This window comes from Buteo buteo, chromosome 22, assembly GCF_964188355.1.
Source record: "Buteo buteo chromosome 22, bButBut1.hap1.1, whole genome shotgun sequence".
Classification (NCBI taxonomy): Eukaryota; Metazoa; Chordata; class Aves; order Accipitriformes; family Accipitridae; genus Buteo; species Buteo buteo.
The window spans coordinates 3894655-3917271 of NC_134192.1; the positions used below are offsets into that span (position 1 = coordinate 3894655).

Here is a 22617-nt window from a genome sequence, read left to right on the forward strand (position 1 = left end):
TTCTGTATCATTTTTTCCACCATAGTCTCGAAGGCCCATGTGACATATCTGGGCACTGATGTAAATGCAGATTCTGAAGTAAATCTCCATGCTGCTTGAGTGAAAGAAGTCTGAACCCTCCTCATTACAAGCACACCATAGTTACAGAAAAGGGTGTTATCTTCTTCCATTTCTCATCCTAATTTTTCCATTTCCCTGTTAATGCATATGAGAAAATGGTATATTATTTATCAACAGCAAAAATGAGAATGCAGTGGATTGATATGTGGACAGTGGTCCACATGCATTGTCCAGAGAGGCAGCTAAAGCTTAAAGCAGATGGTGCATGCACAACTGTGTCTCACTCCTTGGCAAGACCTTCGATGCTGCCAGCAGGTAGTGGACAAAAGTAGTAAGTCACTGTTACAGCACAGAGAGAACAGAAAAAACTGCTTCAGCAGAGCTTGCTAGTGCTAATTCTGAGGATGTAATGTTGACAGCATGCAAACATTGCGTCCGTTTTCCCTTCCACTCACTGTAGGAACACTTCTGATCTTTATGTGTCAACATAAATAAAACACTTCTTATTCAAAGCTGTGGAAATGCTTTGTGCCCAAGCAGCTGCTATCCTCCACACAGGCTGGAGTACCTGGGGACTTGTGTCTCCTCCACTGACTCATTCTGTGGCTTTGAGTACATTATTTAAGCTGTTCATGCCTTCTTTCCGAATGGGTCATCCAAGACAATGATAACCCGTCTGTATACAGAGCTCTGTAACCTACCCATGGAATCATGCACAGGAAAGAGCTTTGAGGCTCTTTATTTGGGGCTTTTTGTGTATTCTGAAAGCATTTGGAGAATAATATTGCTAAAATCAAAGCTCTTGTCTCACAGATTGCCAAAGACAAAAGACCTCTCCAGCAGCAGAGTGACTGTAGCATGTGCTCCAGACCTTCCAAGAGAGGCAAGCCACACTCTAGCAAGGCCACCACCTACACTCCAGTGGATCAGGGACTGCTCCAGCAACCTGCACACTCTCTAACACATTCAATCCTGCCGCAGTAAACTGTCAGGTTATGCAGGTGAATGAACACAACTATGTGGCCTGATGCCATGTTAGCCATCATCACAGACTGTGTAGATTCCCATTTGAGCTGATTTATTAGCCTGGAAGCTTTCTATATAGGGATCTGCCTTCTGTGTCAGGTGATCTCCATTCATCTTTGATAACCTTTGCTCCTTCTGGTTTTGGCTATGGATTTAGTGATCTACTTCTCAATGAGAAACATAGATCCAGGTATAACTAGCTTTCTGGAAGAGCCATAGAGAGAGTGTGCTGCAAGCTGGAGTCCAGTTTCCCCTGATGGCACCCAAAGCTTTGTTCCTGACTGTGGTCTGTGGGGCCACCTCTGAGTCAGAACAACAGCAGAATACAGAAGGAAATATATGTAGCAAGTCTGTAAATCTAGCACTGAAAAGGAAGCAGCTTCTAAGCCATTTAATTGCTCCTATCACCAGCTAGATGTGAACTGTAACGTATTCTTTGATTGTGCTGTTACAGCAGTCCTGGTAGTGTGCTGCCTAAGTAAGCGGTCAGCTCCCATTCCAAAATAACAAGGATTAACATGGAGCAACAAAGAACACGTAAACAAACTACTTTGTTAAAAAACATCAGGACAAAAGGCTGTGCACAGAAGTGCAACCGCACAGAGTGCCAGTTCCCAGCTGCAGTGATTTGAGGTCACTGGTTGAATTGCTACCTTCTGCCGGAGGTAATTTGCCTCCTGCCTAGATGTGTCATGGCCTCGCTGTGAAAAGCTCAATTCCCTCTAGGCAGCCAGAGACCTTCAGCTCCAAGGATATTCAAAAAATGAGGTAGCTAATCCACAGAAACATTTTAAACACTGTTTTCTTGGCATAGCACTTTTATCTCTTTATTTACCATACAGTCCTTTAAATGAGTATGAAAAGAATGAATGAAGAATGAAGAAGTGTCTTGCTATAAGCAGATGGTAACAGACCACGGTCCTTATATTCCCAAGGGGAATCCTTTCTTCCTTCTCTCATTAACCCCCAACCCATATATATACCTTCTCAGCAATGCCAGTGTACTTCTGTGTTGATCCAGCTGTTCCTCCAGCCACTGTGCTGATCATTCCATCATGGGGCTGTTTTCACCTCCTGGTTCAGTTTGAATGGAAGGCCCTGGCTGCTTTGCCAGCAGTTCCCACTGGGCTTCCAATATATCCTTTAGTTTCCTATCTCTCTGGTGCTGGAGCTGTGGTGCAATCTTTCATCTATATCCTCCACCGAACTCTCCCAACATGTTGCTTTCAGCAAGGTGCCATTAGCAAAATACAGCAGGATTTTACTTCTCCCTCTACAAGAATGTATCCAAGTGCCTTTCTCTTCTCTGTCTCCCAAATGTTACCTAGTAGACCTGAACTAGTTTCTCACATATCAGATGCGAATTGAGACTGGAAGGGATTGGTGTCTCTATCCTGCCTTAGTTGAGCTTGGGTTGTTGTGTTTTAGTATGGACTGAATATGCAAAGAAAGACAAAGGCAAACTAGGGAAAATCCAGAAGAAATTTCCTAGGGTTCAGAAACTTTGGGAGGAAAGGTTGAATGAAATGGACTGATTCAGCATAGAAAAGAGGAAGATTGAGAAGGGACAATTTAACACTCTTCAAATGCATTCAAAGTATTAAAAAGAGGACAGAACATTGGTTTAACCTTTAATACGGGATATATAGATCAAATATTAGGAACACTTTTCAATTTTAAGCATCTCAGTCACTGAAGCAGGTCTCCTAGGGAGCCTGTGAGTCCCTGTCAGACTTGGTGCTTTTAAAAAATAAGATCTCTATTGGGCATGACCCAAATGCATCTGATCCCAATTTAAAGCACAGAATTGGAGTTACAAAGCTTCTATGGTTATTTCTAGCCCCTGTCTTTCTTTCTATGAAGTCAGCTTTGCTAAATTACATAACTTAGAGCAATAAAATCCAGACTAAACTACACCTGCAGTATACCATCCAATTCCTTCTCCTAACATGACAAAGGGAAACTGGGCGTAAGGAGATAAGACCCTGTGCTGCTGTTATAGTCCATGAGATTTAAATGGGGTAGGGTCAGCATGACGTTTGGCAAAATTTCTTTAACAGATCACTCCAATAAGAAGTAAAACCAAACAAAAGACAGAGCTAAATCTCAGGGGAGAAATACAGGGTAGAAGATAATGATGTCATTTGCCATTACTTCTTTGTTATGAAAATACAAATTTTTCTTACAGAAATGCACATAACAAACAAGGGTTCAGTTGTATAGATACATGTGCTGTGATAGGAGAGTTTATGATTTTTAAAGCCAGCATGATCGCAGTCCTTTGCAGTACAGAGCCACAGGTACCTGCGCTGAAATTTGAAAATGTCTTCCCCCAGCCTTGCCTTGATTTGGTGCAGGAAGCCTATGAACGGGGCTATGAACGGGAATGAGGCACTGCTGCAGGACTTTAATTTCTCAGTCCTCTAATGGAAGGGTTTGGATAGAGGGACAAAAGCATATTCACAAGGCAGCAGCAATTAGCAAAACAGATACAGAACGTCAGTCTGTCCTGACTGCAGATCTGGCTCCCCAGGGTCATTATATATGAATGTGTTAAAAAGGCAGCAGATGTCTTTTGGATTGCACACAAGATAGAGCAGCTTGTTATCCCACTTGTGCTTACTTACGTTCTGCTAGCTGACAATCCACCGTACGCATCCAGTGGAGAGATCACCCTCACAAAACGTGATGAGAAAAGGGTGCCAACACCGCAGAGCTGAGTGCTTGGAAGTTAGGAGGTGCCTGAGCAAAGGATGCCTGTGCAATCTGAATTCTTCCACTCCTGGATTAACGCTACAATGGAGTCTTTATTTTTCCCACAGGCTTCTTGTCCTGGAGGGCAGGATGGCTTGTGCTCACTAAATGAGCTGCTATTTCTACATTTGCTTTATGCTGTCCTTGTTCTGGCTGTTGCCTCACTTTATTTTCTTGGTGACACTTCAAACCCTGACCTGGAGACAAAACTATCCATCTGTTTCATGGTTCTTTCTCTCCCTTTTGTGATGTACAAGCATGTACTCCTCAAACTAGGAACTCATCTGCAGAACCCCGGGAACCCCAATGGAGCAAGGATTATTTTACAAATTGATAGAAAAAGAGGTATCTCCACACATTTTGAGCACTCACTGTGATCCTTGGGCCCTGCTTTTTCCAATTCTGTTCATAGATAGAAATGTGAGTTGAAAACATGGACCTCACTCACCTCATTTACAGGTCTCAGTGCTTATCATTGCTGGAAATTCAGGTCCAGAGTCCCAGTCATCCAAGCAAACCTCAGCAACACTCAAGGAACTATTGCATGAGAGAAGTTTGGCTAAAATATCTGTGGGAGAAACAGGCAGAGAATTCAGTTCACCTGGATCTCTCATAGCCATCTCAGACATGACATGATGTGATGCTATATTCTCCATCCTCCCTCTCACTTGCTGGACAAGCCTGATTTATCTCCCAAGTATAAATTGTCTGGTGCACTGAAGGAGGGAAGGATCCTATGAAAAAAGGCAGTGCATGTGTACATGCAATTAAAGGATGTGTCATATGCACAAAGGGGCTTTAAGGTAAATTGAGGTTGCAAAGCAAATACAATGCCATAATTAAGATGTAATACACAAACAATAACGTGGTGGAAAAAACCTAAATTAATTCAAATGAAAGCTGGTTATAAAGAATGGTTTCCAGTAGTCAAGCTTATGTGAGATCCTTAGCTATCATAAGTCATCAGCAGATTTTAGTGGAGCAGCAGCGTTATACACCACCTGGGATCTGCTCTTTGCCTCTTATTTTCTTGCATTTGAGTTCAAAAGAAATGCATGCAAGTTTGATTATGAACACTATTCTTCATTAGCAGATATATAGAAAATTAAACTGGGCTTCTTAGATGCTGCTCCTGCTGCAAAATTCTTTGTGAGTATTCGTAGTGATATATATCCGTCTCATTGGATTTCTGATTTGGATGTCACATCTGTTTTTTCGTTGGTGCTCATAAAATATTAACATCCCTGCTGTAGCACTTAGAAGTCTCATTGTATTAGGGAATTTCTGTCCTTCCCTGCAGCAATTACATCTATTTGCTGCACACAGACTGTTAGCCGTTCTAGTCTTCCTGTTTGTGGAAGGGAAATTCGGGTCCTTTATAGAGTTGTTAAGTGTCATTCTTCATCTTAGGAAGGATTACTTCCTGCTTCAGGATCCCTGACAATTGGAAATAAAGAAAGAAAGAGGCACTTTAGAAATTAGAGATGGATTCTAGCTAATACAGATTATATTAGTACTATTGTACCCCACATTTTCTTTAATAAAAAACCCAAAGTCACTTGGTGAAAAAAAACATAAAAGAGATCCAAGTTCTTTTTTTTCCGAATTGCCTTCATTATGTGGCATATAGTTAGTGAACTCTACTTTTTTTCCCACCAACCTCAAGGGCAGCTCACTTTGTAGAACTAGAGCAAAGTGAAGAGTGGCATGTCACAGTGCAGGGACCCGTGTGTAACAGTTTCTGGGTTTCCATAACTAGTTTTTTTCCCCCGACCAATAAAGAATGGTCTGAGTGGAATGGGGAGGTGAAGGGTCACTCTGTTCCCCAATTATCTATAGATCGTTATTTCTACCACCTTTTAAGAAATACCTATTTCCTCAGCAAGGTGCATTTGTAACGGGGAAAAAGCTATCCGTGATGAATAGCCCCCTCTTCCCAATAGTGCCTTCTGCATAGAAATGATGGATATGAAGACAGAGGGCCCACATCACCACGAATCTGTTAAGTCTGAGCTGCTTTAACATGCCAGCAGCTCCTCCTTTGTCCTGTAGCTTGGAGCACATGTTTCTTTACACTTACTTGAATTCACATGTATGACCTCTACATTTGGGCCGGTGATACTACAAACCTTAACTGCCCCCCTCTTTCTCACAAGAAGATAACAGAGAAGAGGAATGAAGCTGTCTTAGGCATTGAAGCAAGAGTTATGTCGGTTTCGCTGTTGAAAATACAACACTCATGCACCTTCTTCATCTTAGTGTATGATAATTTATACATTTCTTAGGTCTCCTCCAGACACTCAAGTACTTGTTTAATTTTAAGTAACAGATTTGCATATTCAGCTATTACAATTGAAAGCATAAGTCCCATATGCTGAAATCATCCATCCTCCTGTGCGCGTGCCTTTACAGTTAGAGTAATGGTATAGAGAGATACTGGGCACTTAGAGAGCAGGACAACAAGCCTGCATCATTATACGCTTGTCTTTCTCTCTCTGTGTGAAACATCAACACAATTAAAAATGCTTTCTTTAAGAGGGGTAGGGATTTGTACAGTTATCTGGAGGGCTGGCAACACTATTGCCATTTAAGGAAATGACAATCAAAATACTTGGGGTTTAGTTTTATGGCTTGTGCTGAATACGTTAACATCTGGAGTAGGTTTTGGAAATGTCACTTTCTGTAGACTTGATTGGGCTATGTAGTTTAATGCTCATAAGGCCTCCAGCTTGCTGCTGCTTGGATTGCAAAAAGAGAAGGCCAGAAAAGATAATATACTTGGACAGAGCCAGCATGAGTTTGAATTTCCTTCCCTCAAGTAATGCTGCTTGTGCTGATGGAGCTATGTGTTTACAACCCCTGGTAACAAGAGGGTCTGTATCCCTGGAGTTGATACACAACCTATGAATGACCAAGTTCACTATGCGTAAGTATGTCCTTATGAAATATGTATTGTGGCACCTGGCAATTATCAAAGACGTTAGCTTACTTCAAAGAACATCAGTGGTAGGAAAAAGTTAATTTATCCTTACTCCATTTTGTTTTCCTTCATTTTTCTGCATAATATGCTATTTACTTTGATTCCTTTTTAGTCCAATAAATGCGTAATACCTTGCCCTGACACAGACTCAGGGCCCTTCACTTTAACTGAAAGCCAGGTCTGTAAAGGCCTCAATGAACCCTTCCAAAAGCTGTTTGGTTTAAATGAATCATATATTTTTTTAAATGGAGAATATCTATGTTTTCTTCAAAGCAACAGGAACAAACAAAGCAACCCAAAAAGCCAGATTTTGATCTTTGCAAGAGGATCGTCGCTTGATGTGATTCTCCTGTTCCTCTTCGTGATGGACCGTGTTCACTTCTCTGGTGCAGGCAGTGGAGGAAGAGCAGAGCCACCTCTGGCCTCTCCCCAGAGACATGGACAGGGACATGCCACCCTGGGCTTACACCAGGGCTTCAGGAGGGCTCTTTTGGTCATTTAATCCCAGCCACAGCTACCTACATCCAGGGCATTCCAGGCAGCTGTTTGTCTAATTTGTAATGCAAATATTTGACATCTAACATTTCTTGTGTAGGACCCAGGATATCTGCAGCCACTCAAGCCCTTAAACGCCATGTGGTTTCAATTGTGTTAAACTGTTTGAGAACATAGAAATTATCTTTCTGTTTTTCTGGGGATGTATACTTTGGATCAATTTGGTGAATATTTGTAGTGTAAAATATTGGTCCTTCAATATATTTTGTATTTCACTGTATTTTACAGTCTGTTATCCTGAACAGCTGAACACCTTAAGTTGGATGCATAGCCATGGTGTTCACTTGGGTTTTTTCTCCTGCCTAACATAAATAATCTATAGCTTTTCTGTGTTGAATGTTTGGATACCTTCCATCTCCCCAAAGGAGAAAGATCTTCCTCTTGCTTATCTGACTGCTAGCTTCTGTCTTGTTTTCTGACAGCAAATGGGACCTCAAGCAGTCAGCTGTCTACACCCAAATCAAAGCAGTCCCCGATCTCCACACCTACCAGCCCAGGGAGCCTCCGTAAGCACAAGGTATTACGTTTCTTATACCTTACTACATCTGTTTCTTCCTTAGTCTACTCAGATTTGTATGACATTTAAGTCATGGCCATATTCTCTGGAAGCACAACTCCTTATGTTGAAACAGTGGAGAATTTGGCCCATTACCTAAAAGGGTTGTCACTTCGAGCTCTAGCAAGATGGTGAATAACAAATCATTGGCCTGTTTCTTCCACTGGAGTTATTACTGTGTGCTGGAGATCATCCATATGGATCAGAAGAGATAACTTAACCCTGAGCTTGTATCACTATTTGAAAACATTCACAAGTTATTGATGGATATGATCTTCATATAAATCCTCTCTTGAAAAGCCTTAAGTGTTGGCAAATCTGGTCCATTAAACAGCAGAAGTAATGCAAATGTTACTGAAGCTCTAAGACATCACTTTAGTGATGCTTCCCAAGGATTTTTTTTTTTAATTATTTAAGGCCATCCTCTGTTTTACAGGAAATGTGATTTTTTACATTTGGTGTAATAATTGTGCTCTGGTACGATAGCTGTTTTTCCTGGTAACAAACAGGGTGTCTAACAGGTAGCACGGCATCCTAGTAGAGATCAGTAAACCTGTGCCGGCTCATAGATAATTCATATATTGATTTATTTAAAAGGTATAGTAGCAGTCACAGCTTTTTATGTTCCTGTTATTCAATGCCACTCTGTGCTGAGTCCAGATTGGCATTTCCATGGGTTTTCTCATTTCTGCAATAGCCACAGTGTTGCTTCCAACAGTCTTTACTGGATACGGAAATTGGAACTTGGACATAAATCTAAGTGTGAGAGGAGGTCAGTGGGATTTCTGTTTAGTAATCAGAATGTACCTCTCAGCCCAAGTATGACTTTGAAAGCATTGACTTGAAATTCTGGCAGAGTAATTAAAAAATTCTGTGAGTGTTGAGGTTTTGCAGTCAGCCAGCCACACGTAACCCACTGTGGTATAGATTGCACGGGTTGAACTCATTTTGTTTGAGGACTATGGTTTTTCTCAAAGTGAGGAGTGGTAGCAGCAGCAGCTGGACTACAGTTGTTATGATGGTGGAACAAAGCACAGAGAAGTCAATGGGAATAATGCCCAGAAGTCCAACGGGCTTTGGACTATACCTCTACCATGTAAGATTTTGGATTGCAGACCTTTGGACATGGGGTTGAATGGTACTGGGGGAGCCTGAGGTGGACTTTCAGCTTCTCAAAAATCAGATCTTTAAAATATTGCTGACATATGGAGAAGCTGTAGTTACTCAGCTTTATCTGACTTTCTTTAACAAAGGCACAGCTTGAATCCAAATGAAATCTATGTTTTCCTAAGGACTTCACTCTGATCTCAGCTGCTCAGTCTAAGTCTGAGGAAACGCACCAATTTTAACACAATGGGTCCAGATTTATTATTAATTTATAATTGAGAACAGGATCTGGCCCATAGTCTGAATTCAACAATTGCTTGTGGGTATTTCAGCAAAAGTAATGCTGTAAACTCCATCCTTTTCTTCAGCCATCAAGGACTTAAAATACTTTCCAAACACTATCTCATTTAGGACTTTGGAGATGAGGATTTGCTTCCTGGTAAAGACAAGTAAAACTTACCACCTTTAATGTTTTATGTATGTTTTCAGCTGGCCGATTTATGACCTTTCCAGTGAAGCCCCTAGAACATTTGTAATAGATGGTGACTGCTGAGGGCAAAGCCAATACATCTATGAGTTTCTCCACTAACTTAAGCCAATCAGCAAACACAAATGTAGCATTTCAGGATACCAGAATATTCATGCATCATTGTCTTTCTCCCAGGAGCAATTTCCTGCTTATGATGAAATAACTTTTCTTTTTTTCCCCTAAAGCTCAAATGATAAATGCTTAGGTTGAGTTCACCACAAAGTCCTATTTTACCTCTTCTTATATCAAGACTGTTGTGAATTTCCTCTGTGTATTTAGGCTTTTCTTCATTTTGCTCACAGTTACTACCTGTGTGCGGGTCAGAGTTCAAAAAGGTCCAAGAAAAGCTTTAGCCCTTGAGCCAGTTTGTGTACCTAGTTCCATGCAGAACTTTAAGGAATCGGAATAAGATGGTTTCCCCAGAAAGGCACCCTGGAAGAGCTTTACATTCAGCATTTGATCCAAATAATAAACTTGAGATTATATTCTAAACCCTTCTAATTGATTAGAAATTACTTAAAATAAAGAATAAATCATGGAATGTGATTTTCCTAGAGATTTGTCCTAAGGGTAGCTGTCAAATCAAGGTAAGACTTCATTGTGGACAGGTTCAAAGAGATCTGTTTAAGGAAAGGTCCTCCTTTTTCACGCATGTGCTATAATGGACACATTGATCCGGAAGCGGTAAAAAAATACTTCTCAAACTTATCACTGAACAGTCATCTTTCTTCTGGTACCAAGATTCTCTTGCTCCACTGTGCAAGTAACCTGCCTTGATTTAGCCTTGAACTACCTGGACAACTGGTCAGCCCATTCAGTAACCAGTGCATGGGTTTTCCATGCTGTCCCTGTGAACTGCACAGAGCTACACCATTCAACTGCTGCCTTACACATGACCAAAGATGGAAGCTGATTGTGTGAGTTAACATTTTCTTCTTTCCTCCTACAGGACTTGTATCTGCCTCTGTCTTTGGATGACTCTGATTCCCTGGGAGATTCCATGTAAAGCGACACGAAGCTAAATGTCCATATTGCAAGCTATGTTTAAGATACAGTAGAGTACTTCTGCCAAAATAAGCAGATAGGTGACTGGTGCTTTCAAATCAAAGGACACACAGTTATATGTCATTTTTTTTCTGTGATTTATCCTCCGTGCCACAAATCAACACCTACCAGTCTATAGAGATAGAGGGATACCATTCTTCTGAGTTATAGGGATGCAAAATGGACATTGCGAGAAATTTGGGGCCAATATGCCAATGATCCTGTCCGTTTCCCATTTTCTTCTATTATTTCTTCTGCTGCTGCAACTATGTAATTTTCCTAGTGATCGTAAAGTAGCTCCCCCTGGAAGTGTGCAAATGGATTGCTTGCTGACCAGTTTGCAAGCTCAAGTAGAGCAAATGATACTCTCCACCTGTCCAAACTGCCAATGTTTGCCAGCTCACCTGCTCCTCATTTGCAGCCCTGATTTTAGCACCTGCATACTAACTAGTATTGTTTTTATTGTTGGAGGGCAGGAAGGGAAATGACTTACTAGTTTGATGCTTAACATGCCAGCAGAAGCTTGGATGAGATTAGGAATCGTTGCTTAAGATGCTAAGTAAGGTTAGTACAATAGTGATTCAAATATTGGGATTTTTTTTTTTTTTTAAATGATTAAGTAAAAAAATGTAAGTCAGCTGAGTTATCTGGAGTGGAACACCTTTCACATACGATCCAAAGATACTGCTAGCTGGTAACAAATTTTTATACCTACCCTATGGTATCTCTCTATCTCTGTTTGTAACAGTAATGCCTTGTGAACAGCCAACACTGAAAACACTGTGAAAATTTGTTTTCAGGTTTGACACCCTATAGGTCACTTTTTATAGCAAAAAATCAATACACTTTTTATAAAGGAAAACCTTGTATCTGTGTTTTGGGAGTGAGGATTCAAGCTCCTTCTTTTTTATAAAAGCTGGTAATTTTCTTTTGTTTAAAAAACACATTCAGAAAAATTTACAAAAAAAACCAACCAACAACTGCAGAACAGTACTAACAACAACTCAGTTTAGAAAACTTGTCATCACTGCCAAAACAGACACTCGTAGGGGAAAAAAAAAGGTCAATTCAAAATATTGAATGTTTTGATAGTTTTTGTAATGTTTAAGACTACGTATTTGGTTTTTTACACTTCAGTATTCCTAACTATGGCCAGATTCTCTACTTATATAACAAATGGAATTTTGTGGTGTTCAAAAACCAGTATTTTAAGAAACTCTTCTATCTGACGAAAACAAACTTACTGTATTTAGAGAAATCTTTTGCTTTTATTAATCAGTAATGACTCCTACAGAATGCAAAGTTCATCTATTCACGCAGGGCTGGTGGTTTTTACTACGCCGAAGCTTTGTCATGGGCTAGCTGGCATTGCCTCCCTTTCTCAAGGAATAAGCTTTCGATGAAACTGATTATTACAGAACTTTACCTAAATGAAATCTGTGCAATCAAATCTTTCTTTGTTGCTCTATTTGCCTTTGTTTCAACATTCATACCTATTCCCTATTGCCTTGCAACCCCTTGTGATTAGAATGAACTATAATGTTGTGATGTTTGATGCTACATAAATGCTGGGTTGTTCCCAAAGCCGCTCCACATTTTGTTTGCTTGCATTGCTGGTATAAAACAATCTGTGCAGGTTGCATCTTTAGAGGTTCAAGTGATGATACATATAATGCAACTTAAAAAAAAGATTAATCTGAGAGAGGCCAGGATTGGGAATTATCAAGGGGTCAGAGTTGTCATGCACCAAATTTGCACCCAGTAGTCTTAGTGCATGATCATTTACACCCAGAGTTTTGCACAAGAAATCACTCGTTCCCACAAATAACTTCATTTAATTGAATAACTCTCTGACTACGCGACTGCTAAATGATCGTTTCACCTATTGTATATAGAATCCTGGTTTTAGTTCAAAGGCTAAGGGCTCATGTTGAAGGTTTGTGGGGAAAGGATGGTAGCGTGGACAAAGTGTAGGTATAGTAGTCAGGACACCTTCATTCAGCCCTTGGCATTGCTAAATTTAGTGTCTGAATGGGAGCAGGTCTCTTAGTAACCCTGTGCCTCAATCTGTCTATCTGTCCCTACGGGGACAATACTGTTCTACCTCACTGGGGGTTGTGAGGCCAAATGTTGCTTAACATTTGTAAAGTGCTTTCAGATCCTCTAACAGAAGGTGCTGAAGTATTCTCGGTGCAGATTTGGTTATGGGTGCTAATTTTTGGCTGTTTAATCCTGTGGGTGCTACTGTAGATACTGGTCATGAAAAAATAAGACTTTTTAAGCGTAAGGATGTCAAAGGCCATGGTTATGCTAACAACACTATTCATCAGAGCTTTTGTCTTGGTAAAAGCTTTAGTCGGATAGATAATTTGACATGCTTTTACCCTCTCCTCTGTTCTGTTGGTGGAAATCTCAGAGTCCCTCCCCAGGTCTCTGCTTTTCCAGGGACCCTGACTAGTAGTCAGGACCTTGCCTGTCAGAGATGAGGGACTTGGACTCCAGTCAAAGGTGTTGTCACTTCAGTGACGCAGGCCATTCCTGTCATAGTCAGGGTTACCGTGTCCTGCCACCTTTCCTCTGAGTCTCTGCTAAACCCAGAGACCAGCCATGAAATCACATCTAGGTTCTCTTGCTATTCAGTACGGGACACTCGCCCCAGATCCACCAGGAAAACCTAAATCTTTGATAGCCATAAGCAGACTGAACTGCTAGAGCTGATGGTGGTAGGAAAGGAGTCCGAGTTGTACTTTCATCCAGTATCCATGAGTTCACTTTGTATAAGATAAAGCAGGATCCCAAGGGGTGAATGACCCTTTGGATGGATGGTTGTTGAGGTAGCTGTTGAGAAGCGGTTCCTTTCCTTCTGGCCACAAGTCATGTTTGGTTATTTGAAGATGCTCTTCCTGGTGGAGAGTGCTAGGGAATCACTGAGGTCTTCTTCCTGAGCTGCACCTAGTGACACATCTAAAATCTGATCCTGCAAGTGCTCCCTTGGGAGTGGAGTTTTGTCTGCATGAGGATCATCCCGGGGTGGGGCTGAGCCCAACAATTCCTTCAGGGAATTAGGGGCACCTTGAAAAGGCCTAAAAGAAGGAAAAAAAAAAAAAATTGTTCAGTGGGAAAAATAGCCATTCAAACCAGTAGCAGCCACAAAGAAAACAGGGTATGAGGTCAAACTCCCAAGTTTTAAAAAGCAATTTTCTAGGTAGAAATGCCTGGGCAGTAGGAGAAGTCAGCGAGTATTTCAGCTGTAACATATAGTTAAGTCTGTATTAATGCCAATATTGCATGAGTTCTTGTACAGAAATGCATGTGGAATGTTACCTCCATTCAAAACTAGTTATCTTTGGCTTTGTAGGATCCCTAACATAGATTTTAATACAAAGAGAAACAATGCACAAGCATCGTACCGTAGTCATTTAAATATAAGGACAGCCCTGATTCAGGAAAGAACTTAAAGTCATGCTTAATTTTTAGCACATGCTTTACTCCTGTTGATTTTTCACGAGAGATAAGCTTGGGTTTGGTCAGAAAGCTTTCTTGAACTGGAATGAATTAGTAATTACTTTCAATATACTATAATTCCAGACCCTATGAGATCCTGGAGCAGATGATAGTAATTTCACTATATACTCCAGAGTTTACCTTTTATATTTTTTTCTACTTTTACAAGCACATAAAACTCCACAGGATATGAGGATTTGCCATATTAATTCTGCTATAAAAACCCTGTCTAATTTGCCTCATGAGGCTGCCTTTAGTGTTTTCGGAGACTAATTGAATCACTAAGACTACATTGTTTTAAAACAATAAAGTATTTAAAAGCAAGTTGGAGAGACTCTTAAAGTAGTAGGGCTTTGTTTCTTTGAAATCTGTCTTTATTCAGTATCCAGTATATTTTAGCAAATTTGCATATGCTGTAAAAATACCTGTTTCAGACACACAATCATTAGGAAGGAATTAGAGCAATCCTCCACGTATAGACGGATGTATTTAGTATTCGTACATTCCAGTGATGGTCTTGACTGTAGAAGATCAGGGCAATGCAGCAAAATCTTCAGTCTTAGGATTTCTGTCACTTGTAAAGCATTTATAATCCTGAAGTTTCTGGGTTAAAGCCTCATCTGGTATAAGATTTGGAGCTAGGTCAGTTCCACCAGCTAAATAGCCAACCAAGACTCTACAGCTTGAAGTAATTTTGAAAGAGTTTGGTAATGGGATTTTACCTTGGTCCACTCTGCAGTGGGAGATGGAAATAGCTTTTGCCTACCATTGTCTGTGTTTCCTGTTTCTGCGCATTATTTACAATCTTGGGAGCTAGAAACACTAATTGTGTTATCTTCATAGACAACAGAAAAATAATTCTGCTTAGAAAAAAACCTGCCACATCTCTTTCACATTTAGCTAACACACACATATGCATGCAAAAAATCACACATGCAGTCTAGCTGTTATTCCTCTCTCATTTGCTTGAACAGTATTTTTGAAGGGAAAAAAGGGAGGTAGGACCAAAAATTGTGGCAAACAGCAAAACAATGTTACACCCAGGCATTTTTAATAGGAAATAATGGCATAAAGTGTTAGTTTGTCCTTATCCATACGGATACTGATGACATTTTCTAGGATGCCTTGCGTTTGTTTTTTCATGCCTTTGAGGTCAGTGCTGGTCTTTTTGCTGCTTCACAGAACACCTTGTGAAATTGCTCTGTAATGTCATGCTGAACCCCTACAGATGCTGTTCCAGCGACAGCCATCCCTGGAAGTTGCATCCTCTCTGCAGGGGCACGGTATGGACTTTACAGTATGAGACTCCTTTATTGCAGTGAGAGCACGTGAGTGTATTTTGTCATTGACTTCAGTGGTACACCACATCCTTTCAAGGCAATTGGAGAGTTGTCTTTTACTATAGTAGAGGCAGAATCATTTTTAGAGAAAGGAAGAGAAAATAGCCAAGTAAAGTAGGTATAAAATTAGTCCAGAAAGTGTCTCCTCAAGCTAAGACAATCCACAACCAGAGAAAAGCTATATAGAGGTGCGTTTACCACACACGAGGTGCTGATCATGACCAAGACGGAACAAAACAGCTTCTTTTTTCTAGTGGTGATTTAGGCTCAAAGTTCTTTTTCTGCTTGATGATGGAAGCAGGCTGGAACAGTATTTGGGACTGGTGAGGTTCTTTGTAGAAGCAAATGGATGGCACAAGATGAAGATCTTCTGTCTATCTAGATAAAGAGTGAGGTCAGTCCATGCAACAGGGTTAGTGCTTTGCACAAGACACCTAGAAGAGATCCAGCTGAAACACCACCTTGGTGTAACAAGACCAAGAAGGTTAAGACTTTAAGTGCCTTCCAACACGCTTTGGGCTTCAGAAGTGGGACTACACATGTGCCCAACAAGGCCTACGTAAAAATGGTCTTGACAAAAGGGGACAGGACAGACTTTGATTCTTGAGATATTTAGCCCATCTTGCATTTATTCAGCCAGAATCACAGATTTCTTCTGGCTGATGCCTCTGTCCTATCTGTATGAATCTGAGCAGGCCTCTCCATGGTATCTCAGGAAATGTTAAAGCCGAGTCTTGTGTCTCACAGTGCACCCACTCCTCACTGACTGTGGAGTGAACTGGGCTGGGTTCTGCTGCATTGGTTATCAATTCTGTCATTCAGATATTCTTCACCCTCCTTCTTTGCTCCTGGCTTGAGATCTGGCATCTCTCATTGCGGGTGCCTCCAGGTGAAAGGCTGGGGCTAGCAATATGTATAGACCCCTCTTTTTGTTTTGTTTTCTTTCCTCTGGAACAGATCTAGTAATTTGATATTTGTCTGAAGGTCTGGGGCCAAGCTGACAAAAAACATGTTTTAATAGGGAGAGGGGAGATGCTCAGAGATTGTAAGTGGGTAGATGGAAACGCTTTTTTTTCAGCAATACCATTGTATAGCTGCTCTGACAGAATCCCAGTTGCAGAGTAGGGTATGGGTACTACATCTGCAGGTGAAAATGCAGAGCTTTGGGGTCACAGACCACTATCCATCCCTCAGGACACTCTGTTTAGAGATGATTAAAAACACTGACACCAATTTTCAGGCAATAAATGAGCTTCTGAGCAAATGAGAATCAAACCTAGTGGATTCAGCAGTGGGATTTCAGAGCCATTGGGATTTCAGAGCTATTGATCTTTGGCATAATTGTGGACAGATCAGTTCTCCTTGTGCCATGGTGTCCCAATGCATAAAGGGCTGATCACAATACCTACCTCCATCTGTTAGGTGCATTGAGATAGGCTGATACAGAGCTATGGAAGAGCTTGCTCTTAAGATTTATTAATTACTTTGCAAAGTCTGAAAACCTTATAAAAGCAAACTATGGTCCACTGTCTTTGACAAGTCTTTTCAGGAACTCTGGCCCTCTCAAAACTATGCTGTAAAAATGTTTCATTATTTTACTTATGGTGAAAGACAGACACATCATTTTTAGTTCCCCCAAAACCCATGGAGGAGCCAGCAACAGCCCTGAGAGCGAGACCATATCCACATCCAGCAACCCAATTCTCTCATCTGGAGTTGCTACCTCTGGCCTGGACACAGACCCCTGCTGCCTCTCTTTTTGTTACATGTACATGTACATATCGGGGGCAATTCATGTTACCATTCAAAATGTGGGCCTTGTATTTGTAAACGATGAATAAGTCTAATGATTTCAGTGGCCTTCTACCAAGAAAACAGTGGGCCTGTTGTTGAAAGCTTTCTTGTTTAGAAAGTGTTCATGGCCAGATGGCTTCATGCGAAAGAGTTGCCTTTCAGTTTCATCGCTTAATGCACTTAGTTGAACTAACCTATTCTGGCTCTTGCTCTATATCTCAATGAACTGTAAGTCAGGACTCTTGAGCCGGTTTAGAGCTTCCCTAGGTCTGACAGTTTATCACTCAAACAACTGAAGGAGGAGGATGTCCAAAGGGAATTAACAAATCTTTGCAGTAATTAAGAGTCTGTCAGCTGAAAAAAGAAAGTTGGCATCATTAGAGAAAGATGCCATGGTGGCCAGTGTCATGGGAAACAAAGGAAAAAGACTTGTTTCTAAGAGCAATGGTAGGGGGCATTTGTTAGGAGATATTTACTGAGTCATGAAATGAGTTTGAACTTCACAGAAAATCAAATGGAAGGGAGAGCATGAGGCAGAGCACTGGAAATGTCAGTGCCATTGAAGTGTGGGAATAATAAAAGACAAAAGCCAAGAAATTCCAGGGACAAACAAAAGGGGAGGCTGGGGCTAGCTGAGGATCTACAGCTTGGTTCTGGACAGAAAAGCAGCAGGGCTTCCTGGCTGCATGTTGAGAGAGTTATTGCCCCTGCAGGTATCTAAGCCAGGATGCAGGCTATCTGCCACAACAGTGTGTCCCCCACTCCCGATGGCAGAAATAAGGTCACACTTGTCCGCAGGCAGGAGAACTTGGTTTGAAGTTCCTCCCCTGCTCCTGTTTTACTCTCCTGCCAGCACGTGTCATCCCTAAAAGGGAAGATCTGTAAAAGATCCAGCCCTTTGCTGAATGACAGCACCGACCTGTGGTTTGGTTTTATTTTTAGTCCTCCCTATGAGATCAATCAGAAATAGAAATTCATCAGCGTGCTCTGGCATGGAGAAGGACAGCCCTGGCACACTGGGGAATTGCAAGACATGTGCAAGAGAATAATGAGGGCATCTCTGAACCCTCCATCCCTTCCCATGGAGCTCAGCAAACTCTGGAAAAAGTAGCAACCCACCAGCATCAGGGTGAAAAGCCAAGACAGGCTCCTGGAGGAGATTACCTTGATTTGCCGTGCAGGCTGAGGGGCTGATGATGATCTTGTCCATGAAATGCCTAGCCACGTATGCGAGAGCTGCTGCATTCAATAAATCAATGGGAAGTCCATGCTGAACAAGGGGATCTGTGTTTAACACTGGTTTTCTCATGAGATCTTTTTCATCTTTTTTCTAAATTCAGTTCAGTTACAGTGCTTGTGAATTTAATCCTAAAAGGCAAAACAACTGACTTATCTAAACACTTTTTTTTTGCTGTTTAGTCTCAGATTTATTTTTTTTTTTTGCATAAAGATTGCACCTCTTTGTTTCTGTAGATTCTCAGATGCTCAATATAACACAAGTGAAACCCAATACACCTAATTCTCCGCTGCTTTAAACAGGCAGAAGCTCCTCTGTAATTAAGGGAGCTGAATCCATTTGGTCCAAGGTTGGTCTCCTATTTCAAAGATTGATTACTGTCAATAATTCTTGTGTGATTGATTACTTAAGTGCAGATTCAGTTTCCTGGGTGACAGCTGCAGACTTTGCAGAGAAAACCTCATTGACCCCAGCTATAAGGTGATCTCTTGTATGAACCTCTAATAGCAAGTTATATATGGGAGATATTTTGTATAGTTTTATTATAGTTAATGATAAAGCTGAAATAGTTTTCTTTGTTGAAATATCTTCAAACTTTTAGAATTTAAAATGAAACAAGGAACCATAGCAAATCAGGGTCTCCTCTGTATTTTCTGGTTCTAAAGAGTGTTGGCTTTATCTCACTTCAGTCTACCAATAGACATGCCCTGAGCACAGCAGGTTTATGGAACTAGAAGTAGCATTTCTATTTCTTCCAGTATTTTTCTACCCTAGTCCCAGCTAGTCCCAAGCAGAATAGAGGTTTATGGTTGGCTTGGTTTTTTCAAGAAAAATATTACCAAATGTCTCTGAACATAAAAAGGAAGGTTCAGTTCATTTCAGGTGACTTGTCTAAACTCAAGGCTGCTTTTGGTTTTTATCCGAGCTGGTTCTTCCATCTCTATTTGCAACGGTTATATATAGGAAATTGAGATTAATTTGAGTCACATTTGAACAGCGGGGTTGTTGCAGAGCAAAGTGATTTACCTGGCATGTGCAGTCAGAATGAAACACGTTGGTGGCACTTGGTCAGGGCGGACCTGAACCAAACCCTGGTTCTGAACCGCCGAGTTTCTGAGAAACCCATGTGCAGAGTCAAACTTAGGAAATGTCTGTAATGGACCAAATGGACCCCGAGGTGGGGTCCAGGCCCAGTTCTTGAAGAATTTTACCTTCAGAGAATCCCTGTGAAACATTTAGTGGGGGTTTTTTGTTGTTGTTTGGTTTTGGGGGTTGTGTTTTCTAGTTTGTTTTGTTTTGGTTTTGTTTTTAAATTCCAGCACGGTTGCTTTTCTCCGTCTGCTTCCAACCGTCACACAGCAGATATGGATGGTTTTTTAATTCGCTTCCCTTTGCAGGTGGCAGTTGAAATGTAGTGATATTCTGTCTCCCTCTCATGCTGACCGCACAGTCACTGAGGGGTTGCAGAACTCACAGCTTTTTTTCTTTTGGTTTGGGTTTTTTTTTTTCCCCCCTCTTTACAACAGAAGAGCTTTTTCCAGATTTAGAGTGATGTCTAATGATGCGTCTCCTTAAAAAGAAGAATGTCTAGGGAATTAATTGCACTGCTAATTGGTGTTTATAGATAAGGTGAAGCAGAAGTATTGAATGTAAGAACAAGAAAGCCTGTGAGTTATAATTACATGCTGAATTTTGACATGTAAAATTGTTGTTAGTTTGCTTCTTATTTAAATGATGTGTGATCCAGGCAGCTTTATCACCGTGGCAGTACTAGTACAGCTGCGATTATCAACTTAGAAGACACCCAGGGTCTTTTAGAAAGAGGAAACCTGTCTAGCCAAATCTCCTTCTATTCTCTGAAATGACGACACATTCCCCTCCATGATACTCTGTATTTTATGACACTGTCTAGTCTAGAAGTACAGGAAAGGAGTATCAGCTTGCTGACTTTGCTGTTACTAGCCTTTGCCTATTTTCTTAATCACAAATATAATCACAAGCTAGGGTTAGCGGCTCTCATTGCACAAGCCTGAGTTCTTCACGCTACTCTTTGAAGAGCAGGAACTGCCTTCGCTCACGGCCCTGCGCTCTGCGGCTCTCTCTGAGCTGCAAATCTGCCGACCAGTTGTGTTGAGGGAGGGAGATATGCAGCTGACTGGAACCTGATCATGGATTACTGTCTTAGGTCATTCATTGAGTTTGTATGATTTCATCATTAATAACAAAGCTGCAATATAATATAACTGAGAGGCCACGATGTATTTTCTATTGTCATTCAGTGGGTGGGGGTTGGAGGGGCGGCCAGGTTTAAAGTTTAGCTGGTATACTTTAAACTCTGTGTACATAACCTTGGAGGACACGTGGGTGGTAAGGGTTCAGTTGTTATTGTGTTGGGATTGGTAAATTTCAGTTTGTTTTTGTTTAAATAATAAGGTATTTAATTAATGACATTGTACAAAGAGCTATTAATTTAAATGGTGCTTTCGTTCTCCTAAAACAGATCTATCTAACTTTCTTTTTGGCAAGCCTGCAGCAATGTTAAACATGTTGACTTTTGTACCTTGGGGGAGTGCATGGAAGGGGAGGGGAAATGCTTTTCTCTTCAGACAAATAATGTTGCCCATAGTGAACTTTCTGCTTGGAGACATACCTTGAGTTCCCTTTACACTGAATTTTTATGTGAAGTTCTCTTAAAGGGACAGAACAAGCAGAGGTTATTCCAAAAGATCTCAACTGTATCATCTTGTAATATATTGCAGCTTTATGCCAATGATTCCTTGCTTACCTGTACACAGTCCATGCATGTTTTGAACTAATTTTGCATTCTCCATTTGTGGTGAGTTATTTAGCATTTTAACCACCTTTTGTGCCATTCAACTTGTACAGAAAACATTTTTATTGACGTTTTAAAGGGAGGGGGAAGAAAAGAAAAAACCCCTTCTGCTCCCTAGTTGTAGGTAGAACTCAGTTACTTAGCAAACAGATGTAGATGAGTGGTTGTAGTGTTAGAAATGTTAGCTTGCTCGTGAACAAGCTTTTGAGAGTAAATGCATGGTCCTGTACCTCTTTTCTTAATTAGCTCTTCCTTTCCTCCTGGAAAGATTCTCTCTCTCTCCCTCTCTCTTATTCTGTCTTTGTCTCTCTCGTGGTTGTAAAGTACAGATTTGGGCATAAATAAAACGATATACAATGAGGTTTGAAAAGCAGTTCTCAACAGGTTCTCTCGGGGAACTTATTTCTCACAGCGCCTTGCCTTGGCACTTTGATTAGACTCTAACTTTCAAGGTAAAACAGATGGAAATCAGTCACCTGTTGCCTCTGCTTGAACTGGGGAACAAGTTAAATCTTTGGAAGTTTGCGTCACTGGTGAACAATGAGATCTTGCTGATGCATTGCAGCTGAGGCATGTGGCACGTGGTGTATTGGCCGTGGCTTCCACACCTCGTTGTTCTACATGGGACTAGTCCCGCGGCCCCTGATTTGCGGAGTTTGCACACACTTTTTGATTTTCCTGGATACACAGCGGAAGGGGGTGGGGGATGGTATATAGGAATCATGTTGTTAGGGGTTCTGTAGACGACTCCTTCTCCACACTCCCAAGCTCTGAGTTGAGTACGCAGGGCTTATTGTTTAATAGCTGTGGCTCTGTTGGCAATGGAAGACAGAAAACAGTCAAAGTCTTGGAAAAGAGGGGGTCACTCACAAAGACAGATTTTGTAAGAAATGGACTTAAAAACCCCTCACAAAGCCCTGCCACAAAACCACAAAATGTACCTAGATCCACACATCTATCCCCCATGCCTCTTCTCCCATAACAGAATTTCCTTTTGTTAGAAGATTTGACTTTCTAGAAAAAAATTCCATTTTTGTGAGGTGTTGTGAACTGTTTTTACTACTTGTAATAACCATCCCAGGTCTGAGTATTCTTGTAATGCAATGCCATGCAGCAGAGAACCTGTCCACTTTATAGCTTTGCTCTCAATATTTGTTACTCATTGTTTTCTCATCTAAATGTACATTTGCAAGATGTGTGTAATGTCATTTTCAAAAAATAAAATTTGGTTTCAATATTTAGGCCGATAAAAACCTTTCTGATGCTTTTACTTGGCAAGTATGTGTTGACTATGACTT

The 22617-nt window shown here is 40.9% G+C and overlaps 1 protein-coding gene across 4 annotated transcripts in view; it reads left to right on the forward strand.

Annotated features, from left to right (window-relative positions):
* The window catches only part of DCX (doublecortin), an 86783-nt gene extending 64221 nt beyond the window's left edge, over nt 1-22562 (forward strand). For 2 of the 4 annotated variants that reach the window (XM_075053834.1, XM_075053836.1), the window contains exons 6-7: nt 7798-7895; nt 10517-22562. In XM_075053834.1, coding sequence (XP_074909935.1) covers nt 7798-7895; nt 10517-10573 — 155 coding nt within the window. In that variant the 3' untranslated portion in view covers nt 10574-22562. The remainder of the gene's footprint in view (nt 1-7797; nt 7896-10516) is intronic. The other 2 variants (XM_075053835.1, XM_075053837.1) reach the window with 1 other exon arrangement.
* The last annotated feature ends 55 nt before the right edge of the window (nt 22563-22617 follow it).